General features: G+C 58.3%; 1 protein-coding gene and 1 pseudogene across 1 annotated transcript in view; one reads left to right on the plus strand and one right to left on the minus strand.

Annotated features, from left to right (window-relative positions):
- LOC134409714 (maestro heat-like repeat family member 5) overlaps window positions 1-10,627 on the plus strand; it is a 143,693-nt pseudogene extending 133,066 nt beyond the window's left edge.
- A 2,130-nt stretch (window positions 10,628-12,757) lies between these two features.
- The window catches only part of LOC134409715 (meiosis 1 arrest protein-like), a 46,796-nt gene continuing 36,311 nt past the window's right edge, over window positions 12,758-23,242 (minus strand). The window contains exons 5-12 of the mRNA XM_063142604.1: window positions 22,185-22,312; window positions 18,893-19,083; window positions 16,869-16,895; window positions 15,891-16,044; window positions 14,456-14,761; window positions 13,994-14,213; window positions 13,077-13,220; window positions 12,758-12,886 (exon numbers count right to left, since the gene is read on the minus strand). Coding sequence (XP_062998674.1) covers window positions 12,758-12,886; window positions 13,077-13,220; window positions 13,994-14,213; window positions 14,456-14,761; window positions 15,891-16,044; window positions 16,869-16,895; window positions 18,893-19,083; window positions 22,185-22,312 — 1,299 coding nt within the window. The remainder of the gene's footprint in view (window positions 12,887-13,076; window positions 13,221-13,993; window positions 14,214-14,455; window positions 14,762-15,890; window positions 16,045-16,868; window positions 16,896-18,892; window positions 19,084-22,184; window positions 22,313-23,242) is intronic.

Genomic DNA, 23,242 nt, shown 5'->3' on the forward strand with positions numbered 1-23,242 from the left:
GGGCTATTAGGAAACACAGAGGGGTCCAGCAAGGCCACCGGAAGAATATTGTTCTGCAGCAAGAACGGCTGAAGACAGCTCTTGCCCTGGCTTCCGGAGGGAAGGGCCGATCCGGCACTGGGTCCGTGGCCCAGGCACACCTCGCTCCATGCGAGTGGTGTGCAACTCCTGCCTAGCACCGTCTTGTAGGGCAGGCAGGGTTTCCCTGACCGGAAATGGTGAGGTCGGCAGGCAGAGGGTACGTTTGGGCCATGGCCTGGAAGCAGCCTTCCCGGCCAGCAAGCGTGAACCTGTCCCAGCGAAGGGCTCGTGGGAGGGCCTGCGCCAGGCCATCCCGCAGCGGTGCTCCTGTGCGCTTTACCTCACGTGGATTTCAGAGGTGCTTGTGTGTGGGGGGGGTGTCGTCCCCAGGAAAGCGCCAGCGTGCGTGCAATGGCCATCTCGCTGTTCGGGCAGCTGGTGATGAGAGCGAAAGAAGCTGACAAGACCCTCCTGGAGAAGGAAGTTGTGCACAGCCTGCTCCCTTTGCTGCTCCACCTGAAAGACCGGGACGGCACAGTTGTCATGGCAAGTCTAGAGGCCCACGCAGGACAGAGCCAAGCCCCTCCTCAGGCGCATTTCCCCAGCCCATGGCGGGGGTGTTCTGTAGCCCCCTTTTAGAGCACCTACTTTAGGGCCAGCACTTCCACGGCACAGGCTGAATCCCCTACTCAGGCGGTGGAGGGGGGGGTTGGTGGATCACGCCCACCCACCCCGACATCACTGGGCCCCCTGCGGGCACTGCTGCTACACCTGCCTCCCCCACACACACACACATTCTGGCAAAGGCCCCTGAGGGAGTGCGGCCAGCGAGCCACGCTTCTTGGAGGGTGAGCCCCCCCTCACAACTCTCTCGCTCTGAGCCCTCCCCCGAAGTGAGTGCTCTGGAGAGGCCGTCTGCCTGATCTGTTCCTCAGGGGCTGTGGCGCATGTCCTCCCCCCCTCCGCATGGCGGTGGGACCGCTTGCGCTGCCCTGCTTTGCACAAGGAAAGGCCCGGGTTCAACTGCTGGAGGCCTCTCCGGTGACAGCTGGGGAAGGAAGACCGACTCACACACACACACACACACACACACACACAATCCCCAGAGAGCGGCCGGTGAGGGCACTGACTGATTTGATGGCATTTATAGCTTGCCTTTTCCCTCTCCCAAGGAATCCAAGCCAGCTCACACTTTAACATTTTATTTTTACATTTTTAGTGCAGTCGACATTTATTTCTAGTTCTGATAAAGGAAAAGGAAAGGAACCTCTCGTGCAAGCACTGAGTCATTGCTGACTCTTGGAGGGACGCCAGCTTTCGCTGACGTTTTCTTGGCAGGCCTTATAGTGGGGTGGTTTGCCGTTGCCTTCCCCGGCCTAAGGGATTTACACCAAAAGACATACACAATACAATAGAAAAGCAATATAAACATAATAAATGGTTCAAAACACCACAATAAAGAAACAATCAAGCAAAGCAGGAAAGCCCCGAGTCACCACGGAGGTTTCCACAACGTGCCACAGTGGTGCTGAGTCGGATGGCCCATGGCTGCCTCTTGGCAAAAGGCGGCTTCCGAGCCTCCCAGCGTGGTGGTGATCCAGGCCACTGCTCCCCGTGGCTCGAACCTCGGGTGGCTTCTGCCTCCCACCTCCCAAACTGAGGACGTTCCCGGACTGGGGAGCCACCACTGAAAAGGCCACTAGCCTTAGTAGCTCCCCATCTCCCGCCATCTGGTGGAGGCTTCTGAGGAGGACCTTGGAGTCCCGGCAGGGGTATGGGAGAGGAGGAGGAAGAGGCGCCACAGTTGCCCTGGCCCTAAGCCCTCAGAAGGAGCCCTGCCGGGGAAGGCCTCTCCCTGCCTAGGCCAGCTGCAGCTCTTCTGCTGCCCCAAGCAGCTGCATTGCTCCAGCGGAAGAGGACCCCACCCCCACCCCGTTCTTTCACAGCAGCTGTCTCCATGCATGTCGCTCAGTTGGAGTCTTCAGCCTGTTCTTGTCCCGAACAAACACCTGGGTTGAGCAAGGAGTGGGATCCCCCCACCCCACCCTTGCTTGAATCCTGCACGAAACAAGCACAGATAGCAGCCCTGGAATTTTTTATTATTATTATTATTATTATTATTATTATTATTATTATTATTATATACCGCCCCATAGCCGAAGCTCTCTGGGTGGTTTACAAAGATTAAAACACTGAACGTTAAAACCGATACACAAATTTTAGAACCATAAAAACAGATGACATACCAGGACAGACAGTATCTATTTAGAACAACTATTCTGGGGTCAGCTAAAAAAACTCAACATATGTCTGGGAGAAGAGAAAAGTCTTGCCAAAAAGCTAACAATGTTGATGCCAGGAGAGCCTCATCAGGGAGAATGTTCCATAATTGGGGGGGCCACCACTGAAAAGGCCCTCTCCCTTGTTGCCAGCCTCCAAGCTTCCCTCAGAGTAGGCACCTGGAGGAGGACCAGAGGAAGAGTCAATACAGGGCTCTTGTGGAGCACCTCAGGACTGAGTCAGGCTACTAGGCCCTAACACAGTGGTATCATAGAATCATATCATACTATAGTAGAGTTAGAAGAGGCCTATAAGGCCATCGAGTCCAACCGCCTGCTCAATGCAGGGATCCACCCTACAGCATACTTGACAGATGATGAAGAGCGCCCTGGTATTTAAGGGGAGCGAAGGAAAGGCTGGGAAGACACACACTGCCCCACAGGATGGCCCAGCCCCACTGCTGGAGAGGGACAGTCCAGCAAGGCTCCGACAACCCTTTTTAATACACAAACTCGGGAAGGTGGTGAGGTCCAAAGGGTCGCTGAGACGGGGCTGGGGGTTGCCCCCTTGACGCAGCTGCCGCTCTCGTGCACCTCACGCGGTGACCCGTTCCAACTTCCCCTTTGCTTGCAGAGATGCAAACTGGCCCTTTTGCATTGTGGCGTCTTCCTTGGATGGGGTCACCTGAAGCTGATGTTTCGCAGCCTGGCCTGGGACAACCACCAGAGATGCTTGGTGAAAGTCTGGAAATACCTGGTCAGTGATTGCGTGGGCCGGCAGGCAGGGTTTTTAAAGATACCAAATTATCCATATAGATAAGGTCACGTGGCCACTTATTAATAGCCAGCAAACGGCACATTTATGAATATCAAAAATGTGAATCGGATTATAGAGCACTGCTCACCTGGCTCAGCACTGTCACAGTGTTTTTCATGAACCCACTGGAAGGGGATCAGACCAAAGGAAGGGGTCTGTCTAGTCCACTGGGGTGGCCCAGTGGGAAGGGGAAAGGGCCCATCTTCCCTGCTCTGGTCCCGCCCGTACCCTTTGCATCGGGTAGCCGACTCCCTCTGGACCTGCAGGCCCCAATGAGCCATCGTGACTAATAGCTGCCAATGGGCCTGGCCCTCCTCCAATTTCTAGAACCTCCCCACACACACATACTTTAAAGTCATCCAACCTAAGAGCCACCAATGCCTCATTTGACAGTGGGTTCCATAAATTAATGGCACTCACGCCAATGATGGGCAAACCACGAGTAGCCCACAATGAGTGTCCTGAAGGAAGTCCGTGGCCCAAAGGGGGCTGCCTGGGGGTTTCTGTTGGCTCAATGGACCAGGTTGACAGCTATGGCCAGTAGTGCCACCAACCCTCAGTTTGGGGTGTGAGAGGAGGGAATCCAGTCCCATGGCCCCCCCTTCTTTTCCCTTGCCCATGAGGCTGGCATGAAAGGATGCAGTGCCCCCACGCAGCCCCAGCTCGTGAACAAGGACACAGGCGTGCCTTGCGCTCCACTGGATCGTGACTCAGACTAAGAGATGCTTGTTAGAAGGGGCGGCCTCTGTCCATCCCCTCTTTTAAATCCCCTGCCACAGGGGAGGGCAACCGCTGGACCTCAGCCTGCAATCAGGCCTCTGGCAGCAGCAGCCTGACCCTTCCCTGGCAGTCCACAGAAGGGAGGGGGAGAGGGAAGGTCAGAGAGGGGATGGGTTGATCCCCTCCCTTTCAGCTCTAGCCCTGAGCAGCAGCAGCAGCAACATGTCTGCCAGGGAACATGGCCCTCAACCTCAAAAGGGCTGCCTGCCCCACCCCTGCCCTTCAATGGAAGCAGCAGCAGCAGCAGCAGCACACCAGAACCAAAGCAGGTTCAACCAATGCAGGCGTCCCCATCACTCACAGGCCTCCGGATGGATGGATGAACAGACCCTGGCTGTGAGTCCGTCATGGGCCCATTGAAGCGCCGTCGATCTGCTGGCATTGGGAATTCAAGTGTGACTATGCAGGGGGAAATAGCACCATGTAACAAAAGCACTGAAAAGAGGCAAGCTCTGGTGCTTCAGGAATCATATAAAAGTTGTTTTATTGGTTAATATCCAATGATGGCTTGATGGCATCTGATATTCTTGCATTGTGTCATGGGGAAAAACGTTTGAAGAACACTGGTATATGGTTTAGGACAATGGATGGTGGGGTAGTGTGTAAACTACCATAATGTAATTAAAATGTAGTATTTTGTTGAGTATTTGTTATTTCAATATGTGGCTTTAAACACTCTGGGATCCATTGTTGATTGAAGGATGGTTTCCAGAAATAGAAATATGTAAATAAATGTAAACAAATAGGCGTAGCCCCCCCCCTTTACAAGTCTAGCCCCATGCGCCCCCCCCCTTGAGAAATTGAGACGTCCACGTTCCTGAGCCCCCGTAACTCCCGGTGGAGTTCCTCGTTGCTGGGCGCCGCCAGGGCAGTTGCACACCGGTCTTGTGTCCGCAACCCCCTTTCGGCTTCCATTGGGGTGACTGGCTTGATGCTCAGGTCAGTCCAGCCATGCAGAAGAAGTTATCTCCCTATCTGTAAGAAGGAACTGTTCCCAAATGGCCAAGGCATCAAACGTCCATTGAAAACATACGCCTGCCTTTTCTTTCTCTGCAGATGAGAAACAGCCATGGCAACATCCACCTCTTCCTATCCCAGGCCTTGGGATACCTCCATCACCCCCAGGGAGAGATAAGGCACGCGGCTGCACAGTTCACAGGTAAGCCAAGGGAAATGCCCTCTGCCCCTTCTGCAGAACGGCCTCTGGGATGTCGCTTGTGTGTGGGAGGGGGGCCTCCTCGGGCGACAGAGGGGACACTAGGAAAGCCCCACCCCACCCTACAGCCTCCATTCAAATACTGAATATTCGCTACATATTTTTGGGATGCATGAATAGGCAGCAAACCTTTGCTATTCGACAGGACTTTGAAGCAGCTGTTGGCAGATTTTCCCCCAGTATGATTTATTAAGTTTTGTATCACACTCAATGATTAATTTGATTAATCTGGAAACAGCCCCTCGAATAAGTGCTGGAAATCGAAAATATTTCTATTTTGATGTCAAATTTCAAAGTGGAGATGTTTCAGGTTGGAGTGAAATGTCAACGTCCGAATCTGAATTGTGGAGCTTGCCCATTCCCCCCTGGTGCTATCCCACCCCCCACCCACCCCGCTTCTGTTCAGCTGGAGAGCAGGATCACGTGGGCAGCCATTAAGAAGCAGAGTTGGTGAATTGGTGCTGCGTCAGTCATATGACGCAGCCGCCAGTTCTCAGCCACTGCGGGGCAAATAGACGCAAATGCTCAGTAGCAAAGTTAGGGACTCACCCCGGCTTTTTTCTTCAGAGCGAGGTCACCACGGCCCTTCCACTGTGTGACCTCGCTCCGGCAGGTACCCAGGAGCCGTCTGGGGTGACAGCTGATTGCTCGCTGGATTGCTCGTTACATACCACCACCCTGCAGCAGCGAAACCACAGGGTTGAGTGGCAGAGCAGGGCCAAAGCAGCACTGTGAAGACCCCCCACCCCACCCCCACATCAACCCTCTCTGGCCTTCCTTCGTCTCACATCAGTCCGCTGGTCTCTGTCCACCACTCTGCCGCTAAGATCATCTTCTTGGCCCGCCGCTCTGACCATGTCACTCCACTTCTGAAATCTCTTCATTGGCTTCCAATTCACTTCAGAATCCAATATAAACTTCTCCTACTGACCTTCAAAGCTCTTCACTGCCTAGCTCCTGCCTATCTCTCCTCTCTCATCTCACACTATCGCCCCGCTCGGGCTCTCCGCTCCTCCGATGCCATGCTTCTCGCCTGCCCAAGGACCTCCACTTCCCTTACTCGGCTTCGTCCTTTCTCTTCTGCTGCCCCTTACGCCTGGAACGCTCTTCCAGAACACTTGAGAACTACAAACTCAATCACTGCTTTTAAGACTCAGCTCAAAACTTTTCTTTTCCCTATAGCCTTCAAATATTGAGTTTGTTCTGACTTTACACTGTTGGTTTTGCCCTACCCTGTGCCTGTTTACACTTCCCCGTGCCTGTTTGCATTCTCCTTCCCTCTTTATTGTTTACTACAACTTATTAGATTGTAAGCCTATGCGGCAGGGTCTTGCTATTTACTGTGTTATCTGTACAGCACCATGTACATTGATGGTGCTATATAAATAAATAATAATAATAATAATAATAATAATAAGAGAGAGAACACAATGGCCTTAAAGGACAAGACCCTGCTCAGTGATAGATGTGTGAATCCAGCTGAGTGTTTTGGGCTTCCGGAATTAATTTATATGGGCGTTGTGGTCCCTGAAATGTCTCTCAAGCCAAGTAACACAAAGTGGTGCCACAAAATATGCATTTACCGCTCAAATGGTATCAAGGATCTTTGCGATGATGAAACAAGCAAACCACATTATTGCGTACAATGCAATGTGGACAATTAGAAACCTAATAGAAATCGTGGCTGGCACATTCTTTAGTAATATGAAAGTTCTGTTCCTCTCAGCCAACAGAAGTCCTCCTTGAGCTCTTACAGTTGCCCTCCTGGCAAGCGTGGGGCACAGAGCGTGGGTCATGGTGTCTGGTGGGCGTCTCGTTCTCCCTGGGTCTCTCTGGGGGGCCTTTGACCTTTATAACTTGCACAGGGTCAAGGACCTCACCCTTACTTTCAAGCTTGGTCCTACTATTCTCAGTGTGGTCTAGTATTGACAACAGTAAGACGTGGACGAATGGCTCCCTGCCCAAGGGATCTCTGCTCCCACCACCCAACCTACCCACTGGTGGCAACCTCCTTACAATGCCAAGCCTGCATCCTGTTGCTCACAGTGCCCTCATAACATGTACACGCAACTAGTCACGGCTGTCACTGATCATTTAGTCAGCCTGTGCAGATCATGAGGAGCACCACTCCTACGAAATACAAGGGCGCGTTGCATTCATGCTGTGTGAGACACAGGTGTTCTGGCCCCGGCCCCGACTTGCTCCCCACTTGCCTCCCTCCCCCACCCCACCAGTGCCTTGTAAAGTGCATCATTCACATGTGCATCGTTGCAGTGTTTATTTGGTAAATGCATAAAAGGCACCTGTGCCCTTGAAACACTGCCTTAAGTTGTGCGTGTGTGTTGTGGGATTGGGGGTGGGTGGGGAATCTGTCTGTTTGCCAGATTATTTGAGTCTGTTATGCTACTCAAGCGGTTCATCCCTGTATAGGTGAGACGCTCAACTATTACAGCTCTGAGCTATCAGAACACCTTGAACAGGAGGACATTTTGTACCTGAATAAAGGTAAGGGGTCAACCACCTTCCTTTGAACGGCGTGGCCAGCAGGGATGCCACGTTGCCTGCCTGCCTGCCTGCCTGCCTGCCTGAGGGGGCCCGCCACTTTTGCCCATTGAGGGCTGTGGGGTGAGAAAGGAGAAACTCTCACAAAGGCACCCCAGTAGGGTGCTGGCTCTGCCATGTGTGAACCTGAGAGAGTTGTTCGGGAGAGCTGGACGTAGACTTTTTGCTGCTGGAAGGAAAATGTCTAAACGAGGCACCAAAGGTAGCAGAGTATTTCAAGCTGCTGCAGCCTCTCATGGCCCCCTTGGATCGAGGGCCCTCCTTAATCAGGTGGGTCTCCTCTGAGGGAAGGAAGCTGAGCACTGGAGTTAGGCCAAGAAGGCCAAGATGTGGCCCCTGTCCCCCAAAGCCAGGATCATTTCCAAGCCTGCCTGCAAATGGTGGGTTGGGGGGGGGCACAGGAGAGCCACAAGACCATCTGGCCTCACGAGCAGCCAGGATGGGCAGACACACCATTGGCCTAGATCCAGGGGTCTCTGCACGAAGGCCCCTGGGACAGAGGTGGACTCAGGCAACTGCAGGGGGTGGGGGCCGGCTCACAAGCCCCACAGCCGCTTCACGCAAGCCCGATGGACTGGTGTAGCTGTCCTGGGAAAGGGAAACAGCCGTGGGATTGGGCTGATCAGGGCTTCCAGGCTCCAAGAGAATCCTCCGGTGTGACCTGACCCACTGCTTTCCCCTAGTTTTCCAGAAGATGGAATCAGGCCCAGATCCCAGCATGGTCCACTTTGCCAAAACCTACTGCGTGGCTTTGCAGAAGCTGTCCGTGAAACGGAGGTGAGCACCGAAGCCGCACATTGCGGGGCCTGAGGGCCCAGGCAGTGCCTTAGTCGAGGCCAGAAAAGCTGGTGAGGAAATGCGGGGTACCCTCATGAACCCGCAGGGGTGTACGTGCGATGATGACCCAGGAGGCCTGAGCCTGGCAGAGCCTGGCCCCAAAGCTCCCCAAGCACACTTCGGGACAGGCAGCGGAGGGAGCTCCTGATCCAGGGAGATCTGGGAGTGGACGGGCAGCGGGGGGAGCGCTTGGGGCGGGACACTGGGCTGGGCCCCGGGTCCCCTCCTGCTCTGCCAGAGGCGAGAGGTGTACGTGCGTGCAATTGCGGGGAGGCGGGACAGCAGGCTCTGGGAGGCCCCTGCGCTGACTCTCCCCCTTTGCCACAGTGAGCAAGTTCTGGGTGACGGTGCAGAAGACAGAGGCAGCCAAGCGTTGCAAGCTGCAAGGGGTGTACGTGCTGAAGGCCTCTCGGGACAGCCTCATCCTTGGAGATCCCCACTCCAACCTGCCCCTCTTCACGTGGCCCTATCGCCTCGTCTGCAGATACGGCCGGAACAAGGTTGGTGCAGTGGGGCAAGAAGGGGGTGGGTGTGTGTGTGTGTGAGAGAGAGAGAGAGAGAAGTGGTGGGGTGGTAGGATGGCGTGAGAAGGACGTGGGTGGGGAGAGCCTCTCTGCCTGCCTGCCAAGACCCCCATCCTGGGAGCTACAAAGATGGGGCAGGGCCTGCTCGGGGAGGAAAGGGCCCCAGCCCCATGGTTCATGGGACACAGGGGAGGCTCACAGCCTGCGAGCGGTGGGGCATGTAGGGCGCAGCTGCCTTCGAGCACATCGGGCAGAAGGACTAAATAGCAAGCGGAGCAGTTCCCCTTCTGGTGCAAGGAGCAGCAAGAGCCCTGCTTTCCCTCAAACCCAGGGAAGGTCCAGGCAGACCCAAGCTGGGGGTGGGTCTGTTCCGCCCCCGCTGTTAGGGGTGGGGAGCAGCTCTTGCCTGCCATCTGGGCGGGAGCTCAGTGCGACTTCTGCCCTGCAGGTGATGTTCTCCTTTGAAGCCGGCCGGCGCTGTGAATCGGGCCCTGGGAACTTCACCTTTGAGACCAAGCAGGGGAATGAGATTTTCCACATCGTGGAGGCTGCAATCCAGGCTCAGAAGGCCCAGGTGGAAGAGAACCGGCAGAGCAGCTGCTCCTTGGACTCCGAGGCCTCCGGCGTGGCCCAGATCCAGAGCACCATCGCGAACTTGCTCAGCCTGGAGGGCGAGGGGCCTGCTCCCGAGAGGCGGGCACCCAGAGCCATGCTCGCTGCCAAGCTCAGCTTCGCTGCGGAGGAGAAGGAGGTGGCCGGCAGCCCTCCATCGAAGGGGCAGAGCCTGCATGAGCCTCTGGCACCGTGGCCCAGCACCCCACCGCGGTCTCCGCTCCCCGGATTGCCTGGCCACCCGCAGCCCTCCGAGGACACGGCCAACGTCTACTCGGAGCCCCTGGACGCAGTCAAGGGCTCCCGCCCCCAGCCAGACACCCTCTACGCCGACCCCGTGGACAGCAGGCATGACGGTGGGGCAGGCAAGGCAAACGCTTGGCCCCAGAGCGCCCGGCTGCTCTACGAGCAAGTGGGGCCCGGCGGCTGCCAGGGGCCACCACGTGGCACAGCCCATATCTACGACGAGCCGGAAGGCCGGGCCCCATGGCCGGCCCCGCCTCCCTCCGCCATCTACGACGAGGCGCGCCTCCCTTGCGAGGCCTGGCGGACGCAGGGCCGGGAGAGCCAAGCGGGCTACGAGGTGCCGTACCTGCCTGGTGCCGGAGATTACGCCGTGCCGGCCTTCCACCAGAAGGTAGGGCTCAAGGCTCCCAAGCCCTGCCCGGCCCCGAAGTCCCCCGGGCCCACAAGCGGTCCCCTCAGCTGGGCGGCACCAGCGTGCCCCGGACTCCTTCAGCGCCTGACGGGGACGGGCCGAAGGACGGCTCCCGAAAGAGCAGCAACAACAACAACAACGACAAGAGCCGCGAGGCGGTGGGTCCCCGGGAGCCCATCTACAGCCGCGTCTTGAAGCTGCCCCCGGTCCCAGCCAGCCGTTCGGGCCACGAGCAGTCTGTGGATGAGAGCCGGACGGTCTCTGTGTATGAAGACCTGGGCGAAATATGAGGGCAGCCTGGAGCCAGAGCGTGCCGCCCCCCCCCCAGGCGAGGGGGGGATCTCGTGGTCTCTGGGGTCCTGAGGAACTGGAGGGGGGCGGCTTTGGGCCAGCGCACGGTGCTCAGGCTTGCACTGCCGCTCGAGCGCAACCGGGCTTCATGACACACACACATCGGCCCCCTGCAGATGGCAGGATGGCCTTTGGAAGGTATTTCTCTACAGAAGTTTATTTTGATATTAAAGCCTTGCTTTCTAGTGGAGCTGCATGTGATGCGGTGGGCGGGGGGGGGGGGAGTCCTCCTGGCTCCTGTTTGCTCAGGGCTGTGCCGCCTGGGGCACGCAGGGAGGGCTGGCGCCGCCGCCTTGTACAGCACTCTGCTGGCCTTTAGAGTCTGCGCTGGGAGGGCGTGATTCAAGAGTAGGACTGCCCTGCTTCCATGGCGTTTTCAAAGCACAGGGACCAAGGTCCGCTGCCTAAGGCTGCACCCGGCCCTGGGTACATTGAGCCCAGTATTCCCCACACTGACTGGCAGCAATGGCCTGTGCTCCAGGCCGGCCTTTCTCCAGCCCTGCTGCGCCTCCCCCCCAACCCCCCGGGCTGTTGTCCCTGGAGAATCCTGATGCAAGATCTCCTTCCTTCCTTCCTTCCTTCCTTCCTTCCTTCCTTCCTTCCGTGCTTTTTGAAGTCTCGTAAAACACCCCCCTTCCTGCCAGCTGAGTAAACGGTCCCTGGTTGCGCCCCACCTGTTTCTTTGGGGTCCCGAGTGTGGGAAAGCAACAGGCTTGTGGAGCAAAGCTCCTGTCGTCTGTGACAGGGGCGGCAGCTGAAGTGGGGCTGCCACAGCTCTTACCTGTGCTCAGCCCTGAGCCTCCTCAGCCTGGGTCTGAGCCATTTCCCCTTCCAAGCAGAGGGCGGCTTCTCTTGAGTGTCTGGCTGGCCACCCTCTCCCCTGGGCATGGAAGTGGCCCGAGGGAGAGGCAGCTGGGCCGAGCAGGGCCTGGCCAGGAAGGTGGTGGCGGAGGAGGAGGAGGAAGAGGAGGAGGGTCTTCTAGCCAGCCTGCACTTCAAAGCACTCCTTAAAAGCCAAGCTCCATGGCGGACAGGGCCGGTCTAGCCAGGGGAGGCCCCACCACCAGTGCTGGCAGCCAGGGCTCTGCCTGGCCTCAGGGGGAGCGAGCGAGGGGCTCCTGCCCACAGGGTTTCCTTCTGCTGGTCCCGAGCATGATGAGGCCCAGCCCCCGCTCCCCCCAGACTAAGTTGTGTTATCTATTACGCTATTGGGATCTCAGGGCAGCATGCAGATGAAATTGAGCTTGAGCTGGAGGTGCAGGCGAGGGCGTGCAGAACTACAGCCGTGCCCCCCCCCCCATTGATGTGCTACTTCCTCCTCTGTGGGCTGCTGCAAGAGGACGTGGGGGCTGGTCCAGAACTGCTTCCCCCTTCTACAGCATGGGGGAGGGGGGCTTGAGAGATGCAACAGTGGGGGGGGTGGAGGGTGCAGAAGGGCCTGGAATGGGGAAGAGCAGAAGGAGGCCGGGTCTCAGTCGGGCTCAGAGCTGCCAAAAGAGGTTTATTGACGCAGGAGGTGGGGCGGGGCTGAACAGAGGCCGGAAGAGGCCCACGGCTGACAGGAGGAAGCCCAAAGTGTAGTGGAATTGCCACACCGGGTGGGGGGGGGCGTTGCTCTGAGTTGCCGAAAGGGGGAAGACGGCTGGTTCGATCAGAGGGAAAAGCTTTCGGCCACGGCTCCTTCTTCCTCTTGGAGCCCGATGCCAGCCTGGTCCTTGCCCCCGCGAGTGTTGGGGCTCCCTGCAGAAGGACAGAGGCATGTTTCTCTTGGAATGCAGCTGTGGGGCAGGGGAGGAAAGGGGCTGGGAACAGGTGGGGGGTGCTGGCTGGCATGTAGGGACCTCCTGGGAGAGGCAGTCCTCCACTGCTGGGGAGCTTTTGGGTGGGGGAGAGGGAGAGGAGGAGCTCTGTCCAAGGAATTGGGGGGGTTGCGCCTTTGAACAGGGCTGAGCCCCTCTGAGGCTGGGGAGTAGTGAGGAGGGCCTTCCTGTACCTCGAGCTCCTCTTGCCTCCAAGTAGGTGGGGGGCTTTGGCTTTGGGCCCAGCACTCGGTGCCCTCGGGGGGGGGGGTTCAATGACTCATACGGACCCAGGGGGCTACTACGTGGATTCCAGGAACTCATCCTCCTCGCTGGAGAAAAGAGGGGCCCCGAGCCTAGCCGTGGGGAGAGCCATGCGGAGGGGGGCCACGGTGGCCCGGGCCTTGCTTGGGTGCGAACGGCTGCCTTGCTGTGGGCAGAAAAAGATGCCGTTACCCTGGGGGAAGCGTTGCAGGGGCCATTCACCCTGCCCCAACCCGGAGGTCGCCATTCGCACTGGCAGCCGGTCCCACAGAGCTGCTTCCCCCCCCCCCGCTCTTCCCTCCCCAAAGCGGCCTCTGTCCCGTGGCTGCTGCTGGGCTGCTTCGAGGCTCCCGTACCTGGCGAGGCGAGGGCCGTTCTGCCGGCCGCTGAGGCTGGGAGGCAACGGGTCGGATCAGGCTGCTCCTCAGGGCTCGGTAGAGGTGAGTTGTGGCACTCAGGGGGTTGTAGGCCAGTTCCACATCCAAACTGTCAAGGATGCCCTAGAGAGCAAGCAAGGGGGGGTGATTTTTGTCCCACCCTGAGAGCTCTCCGTCTCCTCTCTGTAAGCACAAACTGCACCCCCACCCCCACCCTGGGCTTCAGAGGAGCGCTGCTTGCCGTGCAGGGGAGGGCGAGCGAGCGAGCCTCATCCTGCAACCTGGGCTGATTGCAGGAGACAGAGGGGAGTCCGGCAACGCACAGCACATCATCCACCAAGGCGTGGGGGTGGGGGGGAAGCCAAGTGCATGGAGGACGGGGGGGGCGGGGAGACGCAGGAGCCCTGTGCTCACGTCCTGCATGGGGAAGGGCTTCCGGCAGGGGCACCCGGCTGGACATGCTGGGGACACACCGCTGGACTAAGCGGGTCTTGGAGCCCCAATCCAGCTCCAGGGCATTTATGGCTTTCAACGCGGCCTCACGTGACTCGAGGTTTAAACCCACCCTCACGTTACACTGCTGCCCCTTGTGATGGGCACGTGCAGCCTTCCAGGCGTCTCAGCCAACCACTCCCATCATTCCTCACCGAGGCTGCTGGGGGTTGCAAGCCGAGACGTCTGGGGGCCTGGAGTTGCCCATCCATTCCAGGCCAAGGTGTCCTGGGAGAGGGAGGCTCCAGCAGGGGACTGGAGAGGAGCCCTGCAGGCCTGGCCCTGTTCTCTTGAGGCGTCTCCTTGTTGGAGAGAGCAGGCTGGCCTTTAAGCCACCGGGGCCCAATGGCCTGGCCTGGCCTGGGCCAGAGCGTGCAGCTGGCCTTTGGCTGTCTTCCACTTGCCTCCATTTCGCTGAGAGTGGCGGCTGCAGGGTCAGCAGGAGGCAGAGGGACGCTGCACGGCAGGAGGAGCTCTCGGGCTGCCACGGAGCGGAGCAGCAGCGAGCCGGAGCCCAAGGGCAGGAGGACCTGGTAGGTGGTGGCCCAGGAGCCCCAGCTGGGGCCACCTGCCCCCCCCCCCCCCGTGGGGCTCATACTGGGTGAGAAGCAGCAACTCCCGTTTCTGAAAGAGGAGGGAGACCGCGCTGGGTGACTTGGGCCTGTGGTGCCCCGTGCCGGAGCCGTCCTGGTGTGCTGAGGCCCTGCCTGGTTCCCCCAACCAGGCCGAGTGTGGGATTGTCCTGCCTGGAGGGGGCAAAGTGCTTTGGGAAGGCAGGGCCAGGGTGGCTCAGCACCAGCCTTCCTCACAGAGCTGGGGCCAGGGCGGCTCAGCCCATGAGGACGGGCATCCGCGGCACGGGCCACCCCACCCCCCAGCCCCGAGGGAGCAGCCCGGTCTTGCGGATGGCTCGCTCTGTGCTGCAGGGCCCCAGTGCGATTGCTGTGGGGCTGCCCCCTTGCAGCGCCAGTTGCCCTAAAGCCGCTCTGCTCCGGTGGCCTGCTGCAGCCTCTCCTGCCCCCAGACTCACCACCAGGCAATGGCAGAGGGCTTGGAAAGTCTGCTGGTTGGCCTCCAGTTCATCCCAGTTCAGCTGCCAGCAGCTTGTGGGCCTGACAACCAGCGGGAGCCCGAAAAGCACCGACTCGCACAGCCCGCCAGCCTTCAGAGCCCTGCAACAGCAACTCCTGCCAGCTAGGGTGGGGGGACGGCTCCGTGCCATCCCACCCCCAGTGTACCGAGGGGGCTGCAACTCTGGTTTGCATGGGGCAGAGGGGGGACAGGCTGCTGCTGCTGCTAAAATAGGAGGGGGGCTGCCCCTGCTGCCCCCAGGATGACTATAGTATTCATGGGGCTGTAAGGAGGGGCCTTGGAGTGAACGCTTCCATACCCAAACCGGGAGAAATTAGAGGGGGGAGCAGGAAGATTTGGGGGGGGGGGGTGAATCAAATCTACGCCCTGCCCCCACACATGGCAGCCTGTAACTTGAGGATGAGAAACCGCTGATCCTGGCAGGCTAAAGGCAAGGCAGCGGGCGGCAGGATCACTGCCAGGGTGGCTACTTCTGCCACACACGTCCCCCTTCCTGGCCCCGGCTGGACGTCCCAAGGGGAAGCTGTGTTCTGTCTGTCAGCCACTCTGCAGAGACCTCCTGTGGGGCTGAGCTTGGGGGGAAGGGGTCACGGAGGAGGAGGCGACAACACTGCTCTCAGCTGCCTCTGCTCTCGGCAGCGCTGGGCTTCTGTCTGGATCCTTTGGAATTGTTGCCCTGCCTTCTCTGGGGTTGGCCTGGGGTCATCCGCAGCCCACCTGCAGCCTCGCCCCGGCCCTACATGGACGCCTGGAACAACACGGGGCCTGGAGCCGCCGTGCTCTGCAGCGTCCCACCCGAGGCCTCCCTCCAGGAGGCTGCAGAGCCATCAAGGAGCGCTCCGTGGGGACAAGCCGTGCCAGAGCCAGTAGTACTTGTTTTGAAGTCCAGTTTAACTTGGAACACGAGGCGCAAGTGTAAAGAGAAGCATACCTCTAGGCATGGATGGAGTGCCTCTTCTCATAGCTTGGGTGCGTAACATGACTTCCAGGTCAGCCGATGTGGCTTTGGGGCAGTCATCAGCCACAACGCCCCCCTTCCCTTAGGAACACATAACTCGTCCCAGGCACACTGGGGAAGTGCAGCAGAGCAGACCCGGCCTGTAGGTAGACCAGGGTCCTCCGCGAACTCCCAGCACTCCTTCCCCTCACGCGTGAGGGCTGCAAGGCCCTTGCTTATGCCAGGGCACCGGCTCCTTCCCAGCCAGGTACCTGAGGACTCTGAGCTTGCGAGGGGCCCGGACTTGGCCAGGGGCCATCCAGAAGGGACCGCTGGCATCGCCCACTCTTGCTGTGCCATCGCTGCAGGCTGCAGGTAGCAGAGCAGGGCTGAGTAGCCTCTCCTGGACATCGCATTTTACACACACTGCAGGGAGGCAGGCGGGGCGGGGCGGGGCAGGGTGGGGGAGAAGACTGGACGTGAGGGTCCTGGCAGCTCCGAAAGGAGCGCTCTGGGTGGTAGAGCAGCCTATGGCCGAGGCCACAAGCATCACCTGCTACCGCATTTGAGTGCACATGGGGGCAGAGGCACCTCCTTACTGCAGTGCTGCCACAGCAAAGTTGTTGGCATTGGGAGGGGCCGCCACTTGGGCTGAGCAGCAGCAGCAGAACCTCTGGCAGGGATGGGCCCCCAGTGCCAGTCAGAACAGGCAGCACCGGTCTAGACAGAGGCCAGCAGTCTGACGTGAAATTAAGTGTGCCCATGTGCACCACCAGCCTGGGCACAACATCCAGGCACTCAGAAACATTTTCATTCAGATGATTCCATCAGAAGCCGATGCTTCCTGGCTCTTGTCGGCTTTTGTGGGCTCAAATTACAGGAAGCCAGATTCTGGCTGGACATCAGGAAAAACTTCCTGACTGTTAGAGCAGTATGACAATGGAACCAGTTATCTAGGGAGGTGGTGGGCTCTCCCACACTACAGGCATTCAAGAGGCACCTGGGCAGCCATCTGACAGGGATGCTTTAAGGTGGATTCCTGCACTGAGCAGGGGGTTGGACTCGATGGCCTTGTAGGCCCCTTCCAACTCTACTATTCTATGATTCCCAAGTAGGGCTCAGTTTAAAAGCTGCTCTGCCACCTTTCTGATGTTAAACACCAGCAGTCTGGTCCCTTTCTGATTCAGGTGGAGCCCATCTCTCCTGTACAGGACGAGCTTATCCCATAATGGACCAAGTGCCTAACAGACCTGAACCCCTCCTCCCTGCACTTTCATCTCATCCATGCATTGAGACTTCTCAGCTTCACCTGTCTAGCTGACCCTGCGTGTGAGCCGGGTAGCAGTTCAGAGAAAGCCATCCTGGAGTTCCTGAAGTTCAACCTATATTTGGCTTCCAAGCCCTTATAATCGCTCTTCCTCATGGCAGCGGTGCCGACATGCTTCAGCATCATCAGTGACTCGACCCCAGCATCATCTACCAAGTTATCTGGATGATGCACGAAATCCAGACCCTTCGCACCAGGCGGGCATTGCATCCTGCGGACTTCCACACCTGTCACAAACCCAGGTGCCCATGTCTAATGCAGCTTTCAACAACTGGGTGCCCTCCAGATGTTTTGGACAACAACTCCCAGCATTCCTGACCATTGCCCATGCTGTTTGGTGCTGATGGGAGTTGAAGTCCAAAACACAACTGGAGGGCACCAGGTGGGGGAAGGCGGCTCTAATGACTGAATCGCCCACACCTACGCCTGGGGACATCCCATCCTTGGCGCAAGAAGGCACCTGTTAACCCCCGAAGCAAAGGGTCCCTTCCAAGGGGTCATTTCCCTTCTTCCTTGGAGCGATGCCTTCCTTCTCCAAGAGCCCCGTTCACTGTGACTGTAGGGGAGCCGTCACCTTAGGTTTGGGATGCCCCAAAGGTCCTCCCACATCTCTGCCTCTCAGCAACCTTAGCTTCAGAAGAGGGCAACCAGGATGATCAGAGGTCTAGAAACAAAGCCCTATGAAGAGAGACTGAAAGAACTGGGCATGTTTAGCCTGGAGAAGAGAAGATTGAGGGGAGACATGATAGCACTCTTCAAATACTTAAAAGGTTGTCACACAGAGGAGGACCAGGATCTCTTCTCAATCCTCCCAGAGTTCAGGACATGGAATAACGGGCTCAAGTTAAAGGAAGCCAGATTCCGGCTGGACATCAGGAAAAACTTCCTAACTGTTAGAGCAGTGCGACGGTGGAATCAGTTACCTAGGGAGGTTGTGGGCTCTCCCACTCTAGAGGCCTTCAAGAGGCAGCTGGACAACCATCTGTCAGGGATGCTTTAGGGTGGATTCCTGCATTGAGCAGGGGGTTGGACTCGATGGCCTTGTAGGCCCCTTCCAACTCTGCTATTCTATGATTCTATGATTCAAGGGAACAAATATGTCTCTTGAGGGCCAGGATTTCATTGGCCTGAGCAATGAACATCCAAGAATTCTGTCCAGCAGGAAGACAGTTTGCACATGGGACACTTCCTCCAATACTGGATAGCAGAGCTCCCCCCCCCCCCATCTCTCCACTGGCTTCCAACTTTCAGAGCTATTCTTCTATGAAAGCTAAGCAAGTCAGATGAGGGCTGGAGGGAGGGGCCAGCTGCTTTGGCTGCCTTTCCCTGTTGCTCAACTTGCCTGGCTACTGAACTCCGAGCTACCTTGACAGCCTGCCTCTGCCACCAGGGCTGCCCCTGTCCCACCTCATGGAATCTGGTTGCTGCTCCCGTTCACTCACTCTGGATCACGACTCCCTGCGACTGGCAGGCAGCTCTTAGAGCCGTGTCCTGCTGGCCTGTTCCCAAGTCACTCAAACAGCAGAAGCCACCCACCCACCCACCGTCCCGAACAATGTGCCAGAGTACACGGCAGCAGCTGGGGGAAACAGCAAGCAGCCACACAGTCATGGGAGCCACTTTCAGAGCAGAACAGCCTCTCACTGTACAAAGGAGAAATCTTAGGGCACACAGCAGAGACAACAGATGTCACAGCCAGGGGGTTGCAGGGTGCCAGAAAAAGGACACACACACACACACCCTGCAAGAGAGGGACAGACAAGGCAGACAGATAGACCAGCCTTCTTTGTCCTTCTCCAGCAGGCACGGCCAGGGAACGGAGCTTCCTCCCTCCCTTCAAGGCTGCACCTGTTGCCTGCCCTGGGTGTGAAATGGTGGCGGCAGCAGCAGCAGCTGAGAGCAAACAGGAAGGCAAATTATCCTGGATGTTCCCGGGTGCACCAGGACGGGCGATGGCTCCAGAGGGCAGGAGGAGGTGGAGGTGCTCTTGATTGGTGCCCTGGTCATGGAACCAGGCTTTGAAGAACATCTCCAAGGCCACCACGTCATCCTCCACGGTCTGGAGGTCAATGTCTGTGCCCAGGATGGCGGCGGCGGCGGTGCTCTCTGCAAGGGAAGGAGAGCCCTGGTCAGACTGCCTTCCTTCTGCTGGTCAGGCTGCCTCCCTTCTGCCCAAAGGTGCTCCCCAAACCCACAGCCAGGATATCATGGCAGGTCCCTTCAGAGAGAGAGGCCTCCCTTGCAGCACCATGAAAACATCCGAAGAGCCCTGCTGGGTGCTGGATCAGGCCCAGAGTCCATCCAGTCCAGCACTCTGTTCACAAAGTGGCCGATCAGCTGTGGACCAGGGACCCACAAGCAGCAGGCCTAGCCCAAGGCTGGTCGCTGCCTGAAGCAGGAACCCACTGCTCCCCTCTCCCACCCACCCCAGTCCTGCAATCCCCGCCCCCCGCCTTCTCCCACACGTGATTGGTGTGCCTGGCCGCCGCTAGGCAGCTTGCTTTCCCTAGTGTGGGCATGTGTGCCCATGTCGCCAGGGCGCTGCCTGTAAGGCCTTCCAGCCTTCAGGAGTCTTGCAGCCCCTGGGCAGCCCTCCAGCGCAGCTCCTGAAGGCAGAAAGACCTTGGGAGGCAGCGCGCTGGCAATGAAGAGGCACGCGTGCCCACGCTGGGAAAGGGAGTCGGCTGACCTGGCTGGCAGGGTCAGGAGGCGCGGTGAGGCGGGATGTCTGCAAGCAAGCGAGCGAGCGAGCGAGCGGGCGGCTGCCACAGCGGACTCTTCGGGGGGGCAGTGCTGCTCTTCCCCTCCTCCACTGCCTGCTGCGTCTGCTGCCGACCACTTCATGGTAAAGCCGCCGCCCCACAAGCAGGACACAAGTGCAACAGCACCCTCCCACCCATGTTCCCCAGCAACTGGTGCACATAGGCCTACTGGTGCATATAGGCTTACTGCCTCAGATACTGGAGGTAGCTCACAGCCATCAGGACTAGTAGCCATTGATAGCCTTCTCCTCCAGGGATTTATCCAACCCCCCCTTTGAAAGCCATCCAAATGGGTGGCCATCAGTACATCTTGTGGTAGTGAGTTCCATAATTTAACTCTGCGCTGTGTGAAGAAGCCCTTCCTTTGATCTGTCCTGTATCTCCGACCAATCAGCTTCATGGGATGATGACCCCCCTCCGGGTTCTAGAGTTATGGGAGAGGGAGAATAATGTGTCAGGATCCGCATTCTCCACACCAGGCACAGGGTTTTTTGCATACACGTACAGCAGCAGCAGCAGCAGCTGCAGCCCCCTCAGTGGTAGAAGAGACGCTTCTGAACGCTCAGTGGTAGAAGAGACGCTTCTGAACGCTCAGTGGTAGAAGAGACGCTTCTGAACGCTCAGTGGTAGAAGAGACGCTTCTGAACGCTCCTTGGAGGAGCAAGATGTTTTCTGGGTGGTCCCACTGCTACACTAGAGTTGGGCAGGAGTTGCTGGTGCATCCAGCTCAGCCCAAGGGAGCGCCAAACCTCTCTTGCAAAGGCCCCCAAAGGGGGCTGCCCCCCACGAAGCCCCTGTTCTCTGACAGGGCTGCCCAGGCTGCCGATGGTTTAACTTGAATCCGTCCTCCTGTAATCAGTGGCAGAAGTCATTTCCTGCAGTAGAGACGTGTCAGCTATACTTCTGTTTATCTTGTCTCAAGAAACCCCATGTTGGATGCGCCTCGAAATCTGAACGCTCCCCTCGCCTTCCACGGAGCCCTGCGTCCTGACCAAGGATGCGCCCTGTGCCAGTCGTAGCCTGCAAAGTAGCACCCGGCTGCCAGCCTGCCTCAGCCCACTCCCCGCGAGATGCCTGTCACTCAGACCGAGGCTTCCTGGCCCATGGGAGAGCCATGATAAGCCAGTTCCTCCCCCCCCCCACCGCCCCCATTTCTTGGCCGAGGGCTCCCCTTGGAAGGTCACCCTGCCAGGAGGAAATGTGCATTCTTTCAACACCCTCAGACTCTGCCATTGGTACATCTGTCTGTCTCCAGAAATTAAGTTCTTCCAAATTAAAGTCCAAACTGCATGTCCCTGAGAAAGGGTGCGGGCAGCCTGCCTGGCTAGCAACAAGCGAGCAGCACTCACAGCCCCATAACGGGCGGGGTGGGGGTGGGGGGCTTAGTCCAGGCTGAGCGGCGGGAGGGGCCAGACAGGGGACAACAGGCATCGGCACCAGGCGCGACCAAGGCTCCGGCTTACGCAGGATGAAGAGCCGCCATCTGTCCAGGCTGGAGCAGCCCAGAGGAAGCCTAAACGCCTGCAGGCACACACGCGCCCCCTCCCCTTCTGCGAGGGCTGCACTCGGGCTGCTCTCACAAAGGAAAGTGTGAACACACAGCCGAGCAGGCGAGGGGTGCCTCCGCCCAGCAGGCGGCAGCAGGAGGCCTGTTGGAAGCCCAGGCCTGGCTTTTTCACACACAAGTAGCAATGAAGTGATAAAGAGATTTAGAAAACGCTACAAAGCATGCCTTTTCAAGCAAACACACCTAATTAAACCCTCCTCTGAGTGGTGATAATTCACCACACCTTGGGCAAGTGAAGCATCAGTAGATGGGGACTGGTCAGACCTGGGAGGTGGGGGTGGGGGTGAGCCAGGGGGCCAGCGCTGCTTGGGTGGGAGGGAGGGGCAAGCGCTGGGGAGGCCCCAGGATGTAGGTGGCTCCTTCCAGGCAAAGGAAGACCTTGCAACACTAAGGGGGTGCCCCCCCCCCAGCACCAACCCAGTCCCATGCTCAGATCTCTGCCACCTTGTGCAGTTTGGCCCTTTCTGTTCCACAGTGAGGTGGGCTGGCTCTTAGTAAGTGGTTTCCTCCCCCTCCTCCTCCTCCATGCCCCAAAACAACAAGAGCACCAGTCATGTATGCTCCTCTCCCCCGTGGGGAACAGAAACAGACTGATTTCTGGGCCACTTCACCAGTAAGTAGCCGCCAGGCGGGGCTCGTGCGCCCAGAAGACCACTGGGCGCAGCAGGGACCCTTTGCAGAGTGACCGAGCAATGGCCAACACGGCGGAAAGCCCTTGGCCCACGGGATGGATCTTCTGGCGCTCTATGAAGTGCCCGGTGCGACCGCTGGCGCCCCCTTCCACCTCCGGCCAATGGCGGGGAAGCCGTGCTTGGGCAGCCCCAGCCCTGTGGTCAGGTGGCCACACTCACCGTTGCCGCCGCTGCCTCCCGCTCTGGCACAGCTGGCCCACTCGGCCTCCTCCGAGGGCTCCTGGACTCCCCCCCTGGTGAGCTCAACCAGCTGCAACTGCCGGAGGCTGACCAGGTCAGTGTCCTGTAGCCCAGCCTCCAGCTGCTTGGCCATCTGTGCGCTGAGCTGGCTGGTCAGGACCGTGATCTGGAAGCAGAGGCACATTTCAGCTGCTCCGAGGGAGACGCAGCCGCTCCCTGCCCGGCCTCCCTGCCCCACCCTCGTTTGGGCCAGGCAGAGGCAGGACCACAGCCCTGCTCAGCCAAGGAGCTCCGTGGGCGACGTAGGGCCAGTCGTGTCTCTCTTGGCCCCGACTCGCCTCCCAAGGATGTTGGGGAGCGGGCAGACGGAGACAGTCTGTACTTCTTGGAGGAATGGATGGAAATGTAAGCAACAAGCAGAACTGCTGCTGACTCTCCCTTGGGGTCCAAGGAACATCCCTGGTGACACCAGCGACACCGGGGAAAGCTAGGGGAGACCACGCCTAGATCACCTGCCCCTAGATCACCTGCCCCTAGATCACCTGCCCGTGTTCAGAGGAGGGCAACCAGGATGATCAGGGGTCTGGAAACAAAGCCCTATGAAGAGAGACTGAAAGAACTGGGCATGTTTAGCCTAGAGAAGAGAAGATTGAGGGGAGACATGATAGCACTCTTCAAATCCTTAAAAGGTTGTCACACAGAGGAGGGCCAGGATCTCTTCTCGATCCTCCCAGAGTGCAGGACACGGAATAACGGGCTCAAGTGACAGGAAGCCAGATTCCAGCTGGACATCAGGAAAAACGTCCTGACTGTTAGAGCTGTACGACAATGGAACCAGTTACCTAGGGAGGTGGTGGGCTCTCCCACCCCAGATGCCTTCAAGAGGCAGCTGAACAACCATCTGTCACGGATGCTTTAGGATGGATTACTGCATTGGACTCGATGGCCTTGTAGGCCCGGAAGGGGCCTACAAGGCCATTGAGTTCAACCCCCTGCTCCATGCAGGAATCCACCCTAAAGCATCCCTGACAGATGGTCGTACAGCTGCCTGCTGAAAGCCTCTAGTGTGGGAGAGCCCACCACCTCCCCAGGTAAC

This window comes from Elgaria multicarinata, chromosome 16 (assembly GCF_023053635.1).
Source record: "Elgaria multicarinata webbii isolate HBS135686 ecotype San Diego chromosome 16, rElgMul1.1.pri, whole genome shotgun sequence".
NCBI classification, from domain to species: domain Eukaryota; kingdom Metazoa; phylum Chordata; class Lepidosauria; order Squamata; family Anguidae; genus Elgaria; species Elgaria multicarinata.